At 42.2% G+C, this 16,526-nt stretch overlaps 1 protein-coding gene across 2 annotated transcripts in view; it reads right to left on the bottom strand.

The window, feature by feature from the left end:
* Positions 1-16,526, bottom strand: part of CTNNA1 (catenin alpha 1) — a 141,634-nt gene that overhangs the window by 99,208 nt on the left and 25,900 nt on the right. For both annotated transcript variants that reach the window (XM_040977893.1, XM_040977982.1), the window contains exon 3: positions 15,813-16,008. In XM_040977893.1, coding sequence (XP_040833827.1) covers positions 15,813-16,008 — 196 coding nt within the window. The remainder of the gene's footprint in view (positions 1-15,812; positions 16,009-16,526) is intronic.

Raw genomic sequence — 16,526 nt, forward strand, 5'->3', positions numbered from 1 at the left:
AGCCCCCTCCCAAAGTTCTGCAGGAAGTTATGCCTTCTTTTCTAAAACAATCTAAGGGTCATTTTAATATGCTCCTAGATCAGAATCTTCCTACTTCTAATTTTAAGGCTCAGAAAAAAGCAAGAATTCTGTCAGCATAGATGTCTTCATTAATGGCATTCTTTTCATTTTCTCTTTAACCAGAAGATAAATAGTAATCTATATAAACTGAGAACAGAGATCATATATGTTCATTTCTTGGGGGGAATGGACAAGAGAAACTATACCAACATATACAACATATACAAAAATATTGACAATATTTGTCAATCTTTATTAGTTAATTAGGGTAAAAAGGTTCAGGTGCTACAGGAAAGTGGGTAAGACTATTTCCACATTGTTTCCTTCATATATCTGAGGTAAAGGGGGATATTGAGGGAGAAGCCCCACCAAGTCTCCCAGCCACCCCAGGTCCCCAATGTGGGGCATCTCCAAGGGTCTTACTCAAGTGGTTTTGATAGTTCAACAGTTATGAATTGCTGCCAATTCCGCCGTTCTAAGCACGATGAGGTCATTGAAGAAACCACTGATTGACATAGTCCACCTTAGAGTCTCTGTTTGCCTAGTTTTTCAATGCCAACATATGGCTGAGGTGGTTGATTGACTTGTTCTGTTCTGTCTTTTCATGGTTAGGGTTCTGAGTCTGACAGTTTGATTGGGAAGATCCCAAAAGAAGCTTTGTCTGAGGTGTTCCCAGACCAGATTCTTGTATATACTAGCAAGCACAGGGCCCAGCACAGTTCATCGCCCTAATCAGCTGGTGGTTGCAATTGCTGGGTCAGTTCTGTTTTCAGCCCCGACTTCCACTGGAACCAATGGTGTTGCAGTCCAGCCTGGTTCTGCTCAACACACACTCGGCCCTCACATAAACAAGTGGGAGCTACAGCCTGGTCAGAGCAACCCACAATAACCCCCACCAGGCCCGCCCCCTATCTTTGTTTGCCAGTATGTGCAGCAGACTAGTCCAGTCTGTCCCACATCCCATTCAGCTCTCATACATGTCAATGGACATTGAAACCTAGTTCAACCCAACAAGCCCAACTATCCAGCCCATACACATGCTGTTGGGTGCCTTTCTGTCTAGCTACCCCAGCCCCTGTCCTGGTTTTTGTGCTCTCTGGTGGGAGTGGTAGCTACCCCAGCCCCTGTCCTGGTTTTTGTGCTCTCCGGTGGGAGTGGTAACCCAAGAGGGAGGAGCCCACTATTTCCCTTCCAGGCCACTCCCACTCCAAGATCATACAATCTCCAGATGGCTCTGCAGTTTAACTTGACAGAATTAGCCCTCTGTGCCAGCATCTGCCAGATGATACTGCGGCAAAACCCAACCAACCCTCACCCACTCTGATTTATGCTTGCACCAGTAGGAACAGTCAGCCCAGCCTGGCTTTTCCCTGATCTTACTCACATGAGGCACACAGGTGTTGTAGCTCTGCCTCGTCTGGTCTGTACCCATCCCAGCTCACGCTCTCCAGTGAGGGTAGCCAGTGAGGGTAGCCGTCCAGCAAGGGAACACCCCCAAATTCTCCCTGCTGGCTCCACCCCTTCCCTTCCTGGTTCTCACATGCGCTGGTTGGGCTCTGCAGTCAAATCCAGTACAGGTAACCTCACCTTGGCATTCCATAATGTGCACTGGTTTCTGTCATGACCGAACCTGGCTCTGTTCTGGGGCTCAGATTCACCAGTGGATGATGTGAACTAATTCAGCCTGATCTGCCCCTGACCCATGCCAAATGTATGCCAGCAGGAAACTTTCCATGGCCTGTTCTGGGCTGTTTCCTACCATGCTTCTTGTGCTTACTGCAGAGTCTGTTCTGCAGGAGGAGTTGCCCAAGTTCCTCTATCAGAACCTCCTCCAATACCACATTTCACACATACAAGGGGTCCATGTGCCAGCCTTACTCAGTTCACCTCCTGTCTCAGCAGGAACAGTGGCTTTTCCTGACTGGCCTTCAACCCAATCTGGTTCTTACTGTTGGATGTTTCAGCCCAGCCACAGCTTGTCCATACCCACATACAGCTTAATTCTTAATTCTTCAGGTCTATAAAATCACCAAAATATGGGTAAGCCATGTGATAAAGTAAGGTGGTACCTGAAGTCTCAATGTCACTGCTTTCATCTTTTTGTTTAGTTGCTGCAGGGAAGGAGACTCCACTGTTACCAACTCGAGCTAGGCATTTCTTAAACAGAACATTTTATGAGAACATATTGTTTGCTTTCAACTGCCAAGTCCAACAGAGAAAAGGTATTTTAAGTCATTCACCTGAATATGCTTTAGTGAACTAGCAAAAACAACCCTGTGTTAAAACAACAGAAGCTTCCAGGTGAATAGTTAAATGTCATCAACTATCTCAAACATGTTGAAATGACTGACTTCAGGATCAGTTTCATTGCATTGACAGAATTCCAACTCATTCCCTCAAGTCTCTTAACGATGTAAAACCTGCCTCCTTCTCAGACATCTCATACTTGTTAGCAACAATGTCTTTCAGTCTTTTTTTTTAATGTGATCACTCAAAAGGCAGAGTTAGAGACAACAGCCATCCTCTGACTCACTACCCCAATTGGCCTCTAATGACCAGCCTGGGGCCAGACCAAAAGGAGCTTCATTTGGGTCTCCCATGTAGGTACAGGGTGCCCAAGAATTTACGCCATTTTCTGTTGCTTTCCCAGCTCCCAGCAATGGCAGAGAGCTGAATCAGAAGTGGAGCAGTAAAGAACTCACACTGGTACCCAAATGGCATGAAAGCATTGCAGGAAGCTCCTTAACCCATTATGCTACAACTCTGACCCCAAGTGTTTATTCCCAGCTCTAATTACCATACTCGTATAAAATTTTGCAAAATGAGGAAAACCGGCTGTAACAATATTAAAGAGAGAAGTTGTTAAGTTTGCTGGTGCAAAATAATGCCCCAAGTCATATTATTCTATAAAGAATAATTACTTAGCTATTAAAAATGGTACAGGAAACTATTCAATGATGCCTAAAGTTTCTAAGAGTACATTAAATTAAAAAGTAAATGACACATCAAGCACAACACATCTCCTCCCATATGAATAAATTCACCAAAAACAAACTGGAAAGCTTTAGACAAAAATGTTAACCACTGGTTTCACCTCTGACCTACAAAACTGTAAGTGAATTGTTATTGTTTTCACTACTAAAGCACATTCACCTGAGAAAATTAACTTTCTTTCAAAGTGTTCCAAATTCTTGTTACACAATCGCAAGATATAGGAAAAAAGAACAAAGAACAAACATCACAGGCAAGTCTGTCATAAACTGCCTCACACTTAACAACTTAGCATCTTCTTAAAGCATTTTTTTCTTAACAATGTAAAAAAGTTGAGCTTAGAATCTGAATGCCTAAAATGTCCCTGGCCTATGACTCCTACCATCTTAGTAATTCAGCTCTATTGATTAGAAATCTAGTGTATAACAAATTCTCTTCAAAATATCTGATAAAGAATCTCAGCAAGAATCTCAGCAAGACTCAGCTATTTTCCTGTCTTTATTACCATCCCACTAACTCTACATAACGACATGTTACAAAAATTATTTGTCAATGTCAAGCTAATTAAACATTAATACATTTTTCATTCTGCCCAATTCCCTGCCCTTCTCAAAATTTCTAATTCATTTCTATGATGTGATAATAAAAGACGTTTCCACACTTTTCAATGAAGATCAACTGTGAATACTGCTGTAAAGAATACTACATTTCATTATATAGCCTTATACAGAGTGTGTGGGCATAGCACATTCTGACATGAAGAAGAATCTGAATAAAAAACTTCTCTCTATTTCATCCTTTCTCCCATCAGGAAGGAATATGGGGGGGGGGGGGGGGGGGGGGAGAACAGGCTCCCTAGAAAATGCACTACTCACCACAGATAAACTGACAATCATTTCAAGAATCTCTAACAGATGCTTTAAGCGGACTTTAATGTACAAGATGCCATCTTCTTAATCCAATCTATATTTGAAAGTTGATCCAAGAAATAAAGATTCGATGTAAAGTGAATTAAATATTGTAAGTCCATGTGAAGCACACAACACCTGGAAAGGCAGTGCCAACAACTGTGTCTTCTAACCCTGAGGACATGAAATGGAGCTTTGAAATTTCTACTTTTTCAGTTAACAGATGAATGAATTTTTCTATTTGAAATAGATACCAGACATATTCCTGCTCTAATTTTCCTTACTAATTCAAGTATACCCGGCTGCTATTCAGAAACACTCCAAAGAGAGACACTTACTTCCTGATTACACATTCAAATAAATGCGTAATATGCATTTCAACTAGGGATCACTTCCTAAGACATTAACTAGTAGAAACCAAGGTACTGCAACATCATGGTTGAAGTCAAGCCAAACCTAACATTTTATTTTTTCCTGAGATAACTCCCTTCAGTTACATTGTACAAACACATTAAGACAGAAACATCACCCATTATAACAAAGTATTATTGTCCCAATGTCATTATTTCTTTCAAGTTTAACAAAGCAGACTTTAAAAAAGAAAAGAGCAATTTCAAAATGACAGAAAACATCTGAACTGAATGACTTCTCTCTTCCTCCCTCGCTTCCAAGCTAGCTACACAGAGACCGAAATCCCCGCGAAGCAACATATGCTCACACCCGGGTGGGGATCCAGAAGCAGACAGCATCCTTGACACATCCCAAGTCAGAGAAAATACAGCCTCCACCCTAGAGGCTTGCAGCTGAAGTCAGACAGACAACTTCACAACATAAAACTCCCAGATGACAACCAGCTAATGATTTTTCAAAATTTATGTTCTGCTTTTTCTGCTCATGTTAAATGAAGAGTAAAAAGAAAATGGATTAAATGGTGAGAGTGGAGGAATCTGAGTCAATACTGGACAATTTTAGACTTAATCACAGTTCTCAGAAACATATAAAGTGGAGAGCGAAAACGGCACCTCCAAGGACAGATCAAGCCACAAGCACTCACGTGAAGAGAAACAGCCACAAGAGAGGCAGGAACAGGATGAAAATTCCACCAAGACGCCCAAGGGGAAAGATAGGAGGGAAGACAAGGGAAAAGGCAGAACTCCACAGAATCAGGGGAGAAAAAAAAACACAGAAATCTTATTAGATGTAATGAAGTTATTACACTAATCTGAAAACTTAATTAGCTTTATAATATTTTTCAAATGTTAAATGTTTCCCAGCTACTGTTCTACAGACAGCATCATTAACACTTTTTGAAACTCAAACCCTACATTCCAAAGTTAGGAACACTTGTTTGTCATTTTCTCTCCTGTGAAAAATTTAGGAGCCCATATGGAAGGTCAGGCTCAGAGTCTCAACCTGACTAAAACCACACTAACCAGGCTAGGCAAATTAGAGAGCACTCTCCTTTCACACGCCCACATGAAGCTCTTGAAAGCTCTAAGCTGGCACACCCAGACCTGAAGTGACCCAGACCCCACTCTGCAGCCCATCCAATTCTCAATTCCTATTTAAAACAGTCACTGACAGCTGCTGTGTCCAAATCACAGCTGCCTTTTAACATCTATCTTCAAGGCTGCCCGCATGAGTGGTGGGTACATCAGTCTGGAGCTGTCAACATCTGCACTGGACAGGAGACCAATTTCTACCTCCTTCACTCTAACTCTAGTCAGCTGCCAGGGAAAAAAAACCATACCTCAAGAGCCTGACAGCTCATACTCAATATTCCTTTGTCAAGAGTGAAATACATCTTATTTTTCTTCAAACTGCTTCACCAAGATTCACAATGAACACACACACATATATATGTGTATGTATTTTCATATACATAAAACATTCAAGCTGCACTAGGGAAGATGGCATCTACATTCTAAACAATAACAAGTATATATCTCTAACATCAATGAAAAATCTCAGGAAGGGTCAGCATTGTGGCAATGTAGGTTAAGCTATCATCTATGATGCTGGAATTCCACGTTGCTGGCGAAGCAACTGGGATGGCAGCAGAAAACACTTCAAGTACCTGGACCACTGCTGACCACATGGAAGACCCCAATGGAGCCTCCTGGCTTTGGCCTCAGCAAGCCCCAGCAATGATGGACATTCAAAGAGTGACCAGTGGACGGAAGATGTGTGTGTGTCCTTTCTGCCACTGTGCCAAATATTTTGCAAAGACCCACAAGGCAGGCTTCTGGTCTGAGTTGAGCAGCTGCTGGAGACACCTGTACTCCAGAACAGAGTCCCTAGGTTGGAGTCCTGTACCTCCCTCCAATTCCAGCTTGCTGCTAAAGTGTTCCCTGGTGGTCACAGCAGGCAGTACATGATGGTTCAAATTTTCCTGGGTCCTTACCATCCATGTGAGAGACCTGCGTTTTAGGCTCCTGATTTTAACCTGGCCTCTACCCAACTGATACACCAGATACAAGGTCTCTGTCTCTCTGCCTTCTGAAGTATCAAAGTGTAAACACAAAATTTAGTCTTTATTGCTCATCTTTAATTTATAACAGTGCCATAAGAGATCATCTGTAATTGGGCAACTGTGCTTTCAAGATTCCAAAAAATGGTGAGAACAAATGGGCTAGTAGTTAAAACACCATTTTGGAAAATTTGATATTGGAATGCTTGACTTAGAAACCCAACTTCACTCTAGACTCCTGCTTCCTACCAGCGCACTCTGGGGGATGGTCCAAGTATCTGGGTTCCTGCCACTAACATGAGACTTGGATTATGTTCTGATTGTTGCAGGCATATGCAGAGTAAACCAGCAGATGGGGGAGCACCTGTGCTCTCTGTGTCTCTGAAAAACAGTATTAGGGTACATCTTTAAGACATCACTTGAGGTGCCATCATTGTGGAGTAGCAAATTACATTTCTAGCTGTAATTCCATGCTAGTTCATGCCCCAACTGCTGCACTTTTGCTCCACTTTCCTACTAATATGCCTGGCAAAGCAGTGGAAGATAGCCCAAGTGCTGGGTCTCTGCACAGACCCCAAAGTAACTCCTAGATCCTGGCTTTGCCCAGCCAACCCTGGCCATTGGAGCCCTTTGGGAAGTAAAATAGAAAACAAAAATCTCTTCTTTCCCATCTCTTCCATTCTCTTCTCTGAAACTCTTCTAAATAACCTTTTTTTAAAAAGATACCACTTGACAAGCATCAGAGAGCTTGGGTGGGGTCCAAGCTCCTCCAATTCCAACCTAACCTCCTGAAGTTGCCTATCCTGAGATACAGCAGGTGATACCTCAAATACTTTGGTTCCTACACCCAAACAGAAGTACTAATCTTAGTCCAGGCCACTGGCCTGGCCCTTGCAAGTATTCAAGGAGTAAAGAAACAACTATCTGTCCACGATCTTCTCCTTTTCTCTGTCTCTGCCTTTCAAATCAATTTTTAGTAAGAAAACCAAATGACGCCTCTTAAATTTAAAAAAAAAAAAATTTAGCTTATAATGCCATTAGGCAACTTCACAAATCATAGTACCCAGATTTCCCCTACCTAAGTTAGCACATTCACAAGTTTTAAATACAGGTTTACTAGCAAAAAAAAAAAAAAAAAATGTGGTTCTCTTGCGCTAAAACTAGTAAGGAATAAGCATTCTACCTACTTGTCAGTCTTTGTCCATGACCCAGGTATAGCACCTGCTAATGCAGACTCTGAAACAGAGCAACGATAGCTATAGCAGTTGGGTTCTGCAACCCCACACAGGAGAGCTGCATTGCTGGTTCTCAGTTTCAGCCTGATTCCACACTTCGCAGGCATTTGGAGAATGAATTGGGAAATCCAGAGCCTGCTCCCTCTATCTGCTCCTGCTCCTCAGAATCAAAATCAGCAAGACTTCTTTTTTATACAAAAGATGATCTGTGAAACGAATGAGATTTAGGGCTCGGTGTGACAGTGCGATTAGTTAATTCTCCCCCCAGGAATCACTGGGATCCCCGATGGGTGCTGGTTCGTGCCCCCGCTGCTCCACTTCCCTGCTTACATCCTGGAAAGCAGTAGAGGACAGCCCAAAGCTTTGGACCCTGCACCCACATGGGAGATCCTGAACAACCTCCTGGCTTATGGGTTCAGATCAGCTCAACTCCGGCCACTGCGGCCATTTAGGGCATGAACCAATGGAAGATCTTTCTCTGTCTCTCCTTCTCTATATAAATCTGATGTTTCAATAAAAATAAGTCTTTTTAAAAATCCTGTATTTAGAAAGTACAATTTTTCTAAAAACAGTACAATTTGCTACAGCAAATACATTGGAAACCAGCAAGATACCTGTCAAAAGAGAAATGGCTAAAGAAACTGTGGTACTTTTACTCCATGGAATATTATTCATTTCAAAAAAAATTCTACTATATTCTCAGAGACCATTATGCTCAGTGAAATAAGGCAATCCCAAAAGGAAAAACATATGTTCTCTCTGATATCAGGCAACCTTGACCAAAATACGATGTGTGTGTGTGTGTGTGTGTGTGTGTGTGTGTGTGTAAACATGCATGTACGTATTTTCTCAGAGAAACTGTATAATGAAGACCAGCATACCAGGAAGTAGACCAGCATTAATGGTATGCATCTCTACTATTAAATATACCATGACAATAGGATATTTCCACCATTGTCCATTCCTAGAACATGATACAAAATGATGGACTTTGGACTGCGGCTAAAGCACTATACTAATATAACAATGTGGGGGGAAGAGGGCCCAGCATGGTAGCCTAGTGGCTAAAGTCATCATGTTGCACATGCCAGGATCCCATATGGTCACCAGTTCATATCCCAGCAACCCCACTTCCCTTCATGCACCCTCACTGTGGCCTGGGAAAGGAGCAGAGACAGAGAGGAAGACCTTCTGTCCCACGGTTCACTCCCCAAGGGGCTGCAATGGCTAGAGCCGAGCCAATGCAAAGGCCAGTGGGAACCTCCAGGTCTCCTACATGGGTGCAGGGTCCCAAGGCTTTGGGCCGTCCTCGACTGCTTTCCCAGGCCTAACCAATCTCAAAAAGTCCTATGCTGTCTGCAAAAACAGGACCACTTCTGTGTCTAGGCTGCAGCAGTGGTTACACAAAAGTATAAGCACGGAGAACTACATGCACAACCCGAATACATTCTCAACCAATGCCAACTTTTGGAATTCTGCACTACACACATTCCTGAAATAAATCATAGTGGAGGCTGTGTGACAAGTAAAATGGACCCCTCTTGAATCAATAAGTACTTCAAAATAAAAGATTAAAAGATTTAAAAAGTACTGCCTCTTTTAACAGTGTAACACTGAAGCAGAGTCAAGAAAGTCTGCTAAGAGCTGTAAGCTGAGAATCATCTATTCTCACTCCAGATCATCACCCAAGTTTCAGCAGCACACCCTGCCTCAACACACACCTCAATAATTTAATAAAAATAACTCAGAGAAAAATATTAAAAAGTAAGCCACTGCAACGTTCCTGACGTTAAGTCCACTAGCTCTATCTTTTGAGAAGATCAGTTATTTCCACAAGCCTATCAGTTGACCTGTATGACCTGCAGTTTCATCCACGGCTGTTTCCATGTCACCCCTACTTCGGCTCTTTCTCCATCCCGTTAACCCTTCTTGGGCACAGCTGAGACCCCAATCTCACCAAAACAGCACATTCTCTCACAGACTATGTTGCCCAGATGGTACAACTTCTTAAGACAGGAAGAAAATTACAAAGACATGTTTCTGTATAATTTAAGCAACAGCTTTAAAAATAAACACAAACCAATGCTGGAAAGAGCTGCTTCCTGAGGTACTGATTCCTGTGCCACTTGATATATTCTAGCATATGAGAACCTGAACCACCTAAGCTGCACCAAGCAAGGTATCCGATTCTACATCATTTCCCTAACAATCCTCCCTTCAACATCTGTAGGCCAAGGTGCCCTTTTTAATTTTTTAAAAGACTTATTTTTATTGGAAAGAGATTTACAGAGAGGAGACAAAGATCTTCTATCTATTGGCCACTCCCCCAAGTGGTCACTACAGCCAGAACTGAATCAATCGAAAGCCAGGAACCTGGAACTTCTTTCAGGTCTCCCCACAGGTGAATGGTCGCAAGGCTTTAGGCAATCCTCTACTGCTTTCCCAGGCCACAAGCAGGCATCTTGATGGAAAGTAGAAACAGTCTGGACTCGAACCACAAGCCACCCTCTTAAAAGCTAGCCTCTGAGTCCCTCTAACCTTTCCCACCAGCAGTACTCAGCATGAAAGACACTACCTCCACACAAGGTTCCCTTTGTCCCTCGCACATCTTACATTATTTACTGTTTTTTTTCTTTCACAGATTAACTGTTTTTACTTAAAGGCAGATTTACAGAGAGAAGGAAAGACAGAGATTTTCCATCTGCTGGTTCATTCCACAAATGGACTCAATGGCCAGAGCTCAGCTGATACAAAGCCAGGAGCTTCCTCCAGGTCTCCCACATGCATACAGGGGTCCAAAGAACTGGACTATCCTCTGCTGCTTTCCAGGCAATAAGCAGAGAATTGCACGGGAAGTGTAGCAACTAGCTGATACGGCATCCCAGTGTTTGCAGGTGACAGGTTGGATTGCTGAACAACTGTGCTAGTCCCCTTTTAGTTTTAGTCTCTGAATATATAAACATTAAATAAACATTAGCATTTTTAATACATTAAAGCTTCAATAAAACATTGTGAGATAAGAAAATTCATGGGGCCCGGCGCGGTGGCGCAAGTGGTTAAAGGTCCTCGCCTAGCACGCCCGGGATCCCATATGGGCGCCGGTTCTAATCCCGGCAGCCCCGCTTCCCTTCCAGCTCCCTGCCTGTGGCCTGGGAAAGCAGTCGAGGACGGCCCAAAAGCTTTGGGAACCTGCACCCGCGTGGGAGACCCAGAAGAGGCTCCTGGCTTCGGATCGGCATAGTATCGGCCCGTTGCGCTCACTTGGGGAGTGAATCATCGGACGGAAGATCTTTCTCTCTGTCTCTCCTCTCTCTGTATATCCGCCTTTCCAATGAAAAAATAATAAAAATAAATCTTTAAAAAAAAAGAAAGAAAGAAAATTCATGTAAAATTTGCGTCACTTGACCTCAAAGCTGATCCAGTGACTAGTTGAGCTTCCTGTGGCAGTTTGGAGTAAAACCAATCCCCATTTGCACGACATTAAAAACCCTGTGCTCTGGGAGTTCTGTTGTGCTTCTGATCAGGTGAGTAGCTACCCTGTATGGGCTCTGGTGTTCATGCACTGCTTGGATGTTCTCTTTGCTCTCTACGAGACCATACTCGTGCCCACGCCTCCTGCTCTGCTTGGGCTCTCCTCATCTGTGTACTGTCTTCCTAGCTCTTTGTGCAATAGTAATGAAAGATGTTGTCTTTTCTTTCATATGCTCCCAGAGAGTCTAGTAACTGTTCTCCTGGGTACCATCCCCATTCTTTTCCACAGGACGTACCCTTTTGGCCCTTTTTTTCCTCCAATATTTCTTCATTTACTTCGTAAGAGTTAGGGAGATGGGGGGAACTATCTGCCATCTGGGAGTAGGCTAGTATCAGAGTAATCCAAGTAGGAAATAAGATAGTTCATTATGTATGGTCCCCGGTGGAGATGTCTTCTACAAGACAGGATCCTTTTTCTCTTGCTTTTGTCCCACAGTTGATAATCAGGGTACAAAAAAAAAAAAAAATTAGTGATCTGAGTGGTAGGAGAATGAGAGAATAAGTATGAGATTGCAAAAGTTTCCTGAAGATATTAGAGGCTGCTCTGGGTCTTGTAAGATGGAAGGCAAGAGGAGAAAAGTAATGCAGGTTTAAAAAAAAAAAAAAACGGGGGCCAGCACTGTGTTGTAGCAAGCTAAGCCTCCATCTACAGTGCCAACAAGCCGTCAAGACACAAGGTCGAGTCCTGGCTGTTCCACTTCCACTCAGCTCACTGTTAACAACCTGGGAAAGCTGTGGAGGATGGGCCAAGTACTACTGTCTCTGAATACAGCTCAACAGTCCAAACAGTTCTCAAAGCCGGTAAAGCCTAAAACCTTAACTGGTCCTGTACATCAAATATTTGCCATGACCTAACTGAAACAAAATTAGCACTGACTCAGAACAAAGAAATCCTCTTATTCATCATTTAGCAACCATTTTAGTGGATATGCACGTATATTTATAAGTAGATATATTTAGTAAAATTCACAACTGTTAGGTTAAGGTTTTGCATAAATGCCAAGAATCACTGAACTTAGACCAGGAAATTAACTCTAATTTTATTCTGCTGTTGAACAAATCATCCTAAAACAAACATGTATCGTCTTGCAGGATTTTCTGAGGGCCAGGGATTCAGGGTGGATTGGAAATGCTATCAACTAAAGGATTGGAGATAAAAATCTGCTTCCACAGTGGTTCATACACATGTTTAGCCAATGAGAACTGCCTGGGAGCAGGAGTCAGTTCCCTTCCAAAAGATCTCCTGGGTCCCTCAGAGGTGCCTCAGGTCTGCCTCCAGGCAGAGCAGCCAGCTTTCCCCAGGGTAAATTATCCAGGAAGAAAATCCAAAAGTATGCTAACTACACAGAAAATAATATTACTATGACATTTTATTCACTACAGAGTGAGTTTCACCTTCAAGGGATCAAGATTAAACTCCACATTTTAAGGGAGGCAGTCAACAACTTTGCAGACACATAAACACTACTATTTGGTTTCATATGATGAGTAAAGAGATATAGAACAACAAGACTTCATCGGTTAAAGAATCTGGAATTAATTACTTTCAAAATACATATTTCTGTTCCATTTACAAAAGGTTAGAGATTTCACCATTATTTGTTAAGATGCTCCAGAGAACAAATAAGAAAAAGTAGAACATAGCAATGTGTCTCAGCTTTTGGTTATCTGATGCAACTGAGATGACAGGAGATAGTTACGTTTTGGTTATAGTTTCCTCTGCCCAAGGAGACAGAAAATTATGGTGACTAAATCATAATCAAATAATTCCAAGGTTATAATTCAAAAGTGCATCAATTTTTTTCAAATGCAAATAATAACAAGAAATTCAGATATAATTTCAAACTTGTTGGGATGTTTCAGTGAAGTGCATATAGCACGACAATTTCTATACTTTCATCAGAGATACTTCTGAATCAAGGAAGAAAGTAAGTTACCTCCAGCAACATGTATTTTGAAAATAAACACATTAAGGGCCCAGAGTGGTAGCCTACTGGCTAAAGTCCTCACATTGCATGTGCCAGGATCCTATATGGGCGCCGGTTCATATCCCAGCTGCATCACTTCCCTTCCAGCTCCCTGCTTATGGCATGAAAAAGCAGTAGAGGACGGCCCAAAGCCTTGGGAGCCGGCACCCACATGGAAGACCTGGAGGCAGCTTTTGGCTTTGGATTGGCTTAGCTCTGGCCATTGTGGCTATTTGGGGATAGAACCAGTGGACTGAGGATCTTTCTGTGCATCTCCTCTCCGTAAAATCCGACCTTCCAATAAAAAATAAATAAATCTACACTGAATTGACAGTCAATTATCAGTTCCATTAATTTGGTCAGTATAATGTGAATTTTACGTTCACATTCAAAACAAGACCAGGAGGGCCTGGCGGCATGGTCTAGCAGCTAAAGTCCTCGCCTTGAATGCACCGGCATCCCATATGGGCACCGGTCCTAATCCTGGCAGCTCCACTTCCCATCCAGCTCCCTGTTTATGGCCTGGGAGAGCAGTCGAGGACAGCCCAAAGCCTTGGGACCCTGCACCAGTATGGGAGACCCGGAAGAAGTTCCTGGTTTCTGGCTTCAGATCAGCGCAGTACCGACCGTTGCTGTCACTTGGGGAGTGAATCATCGGACGGAAGATCTTCCTCTCTGTCTCTCCTCCTCTCTGTATATCCGACTTTGTAATAAAAATAAATAAATCTTTAAAAAAGAAAGTTATACAATTAAGGTCACAGTTGATTAGGATATGCCCTAACGCAACGTCAAATGTTTATAAGGAGGAAAATTTGAACACAGAACAGAATGACAATGAAGAATACAAGACTGGAGTGATGTGACACAAGAAACCACCAGAGGCTAAAAGAGGCACAGAATAGATTCAGGTAAGTCCTATTAAGGGACCAAGAATGCTGGCTCTTGATTGCTGGGCCTTCAAAACTGCAAGAGTCTGATTTTCCAATATTCTCAACCACCATGCCATAATCACAATACTTTACTATGGCAGTCTCAACAAACACACACATATTATGAAATCTTGATAATTTCATCATTTGTGGTATTAGGAATATTTACCTGCAGTCTGAGAACTTAGAAAAATATTCAGCATCTAAAACTTGTAGTTCACAATTTCACAATTTAACAATTGGGAATACCATCTCCATCTTAATGTGCAGCCCTTTTTTGAGTACAAAGGGGTATATGACATAAATTTCCACTGAGGTCCTTCCCAAAGGCTGTAATTTCCTGGCACTTTGAGGGGATATTCCTCTCAGTTGTTATCCAACAGCGTATAAAGACTCTGTTGATGCCCTCCTGCTGAAACCTAAGTCTATCTAAAATTTTTTAGAAATTGTAGTGTTATCTTGTATTTAAAATCTTTTCAAACTTAAAACATGATAATGATGGAAGCTTTCCCAACATTAACTACTAGTAGGCTATTGCTCACCACTTCATCTTCATATACATCTTTATTTTTCTCAAAACATGATCGTGTTAAGCCCAGATTTGTTTAGGTCCAACTCAAACAAGCTCAAATACACATAGCTGACTTAACAGACTAACATAACAGAATAAGTCGGATGAACGAATATTGTCACTTTTACCTCTAACAGCATGAACTAAAAAGTTATCTCAGGGCCAATGTTGTGGTGTGAGCTAATCCGCCATTTGCAACACAAGCATCTCACATCAGAGCAATCAATTCCAGACCTAGCTACTCTACTTCCAATCCAGCTCCCTACTAATGTACCTGGGAAGGGCAGGTGGACGACCATCCAGGTGGTTGGGTCTTTCACACCCAGGCGAGAGACCTGAATGGAAATCCAGGCTCCTAGGTTCAGCCTGCACCAGCCCCATCCATTGCAGCCACTGGTACAGTGTTCTGGACTCCTGGGCTTTGTACAGTGGATGAAAACCTATCAGACTGCTTTTCGATTAAAATAATTCTTTAGGGATAGAAGGTATCATATAACATAAAAGGTCAATTTGTGTCCCACGTATTTCCCAAATTCTGTTACAAAATTTCTAAACTTAAAAAAAAAAAAGAATTTCTAACACGGGGCGCACACAGTAGCCTAGTAGCTAAAGTCCCAGCCTTGCACATGCAGGAATTCCATATGAGCACTGGTTCTGATCCCGGTGGCCCCACTTCCCATCAGGCTGCCTGCTTGTGCCCTGGGAGAACAGTCGAGGACAACCCAAAGCTTTGGGATCCTGCACCCACAAGGGAGACCCGGAGGAGGCTCCGGACTCCTGGCTTCGGATCGGCTCAGCATTGGCTGTTGCGGCTGCTTGGGGAATGAATCAGTAGATGGAAGATTTTCCACTCTGTCTCTCCTCCCATCTGTGTATCTGACTTTTCAATATAAATAAACAAATAAATCTTTTTAAAATTTTTCTTAAACTTAGTATTACTTGAAACCCCTAAAGGTAGTGGATTTCAGATTTCAAGCATTCTTTTGACCCTCTTCCCTGAAATACAAGCCAAAACAACTTAATTTAAATGAATATATTAAGTTATTCACCAACTAGCAAGCATGTGAATGACAACACTGACAACAAAAAAATTTTTCAAAGAATAATTTTAGAAAGATTTTTTTAAAAATATAAAGTGAAATTGACCTACCTTGTTTCCGAACATCCTCTACAGCAGCCACAAGCTCCTCCTTGAGAAACTGACTCTCCTTTGCAATTTTATCTCCCTTTTCCAAAAAATTCTCAGTTGCTTGTTCAACAGATGCCGCCAAAACATGAGCCTTCTTAGAACGACCTCTCTTTTTATTAGAGGGTCCTTTGCTATTTGTGTTTACCAGGGTTGTAACCTAAAAGTTTCATTTAAAAAAAAAAAAAAAAAGCAATTTCAGTCCATTAAAATAAAAATACGACAAAGAACAGCATCTTTAAAGACTACAACAGTAAACCATTCACAAGGAAATGAAACATCACACTTAGGACACCAAGTGTCCAAGCAGCAAACTAGGCCCAGCAGCACAGCAGCCTAGTGGCAAAGTCCTTGCCTTGCATGCACTTGTCTGAATCCCAGCTGCTCTACTTCTCTTCCAGCTCCCTGCCTGTGGCCTGGAAAAGCAGTAGAGGATGGCCTTGGGACTCTGCACCCATATGGGAGACCCAGAAAAAGTTCCTGGCTTCAGATCTGCTCAGCTCTGGCCACTGTGGTCACTTGGGGAGTGAATTAGCACAGGGAAGATCTTCCTATGCCTCTCCTTCACACTGTAAAACCTTTCAAAGAAAATAAATAAATAAATAAATAAATAAATCTTTTTTTTTAAAGTAGCATACTTCTCTCTCTCCACATTTAAAAACATACAGCAATGCTACT

The sequence above is a fragment of the Ochotona curzoniae genome, unplaced genomic scaffold (genome assembly GCF_017591425.1).
Source record: "Ochotona curzoniae isolate NIBS_2020 unplaced genomic scaffold, NIBS_Ocur_1.0 contig_1, whole genome shotgun sequence".
In the NCBI taxonomy this organism is placed as follows: Eukaryota; Metazoa; Chordata; class Mammalia; order Lagomorpha; family Ochotonidae; genus Ochotona; species Ochotona curzoniae.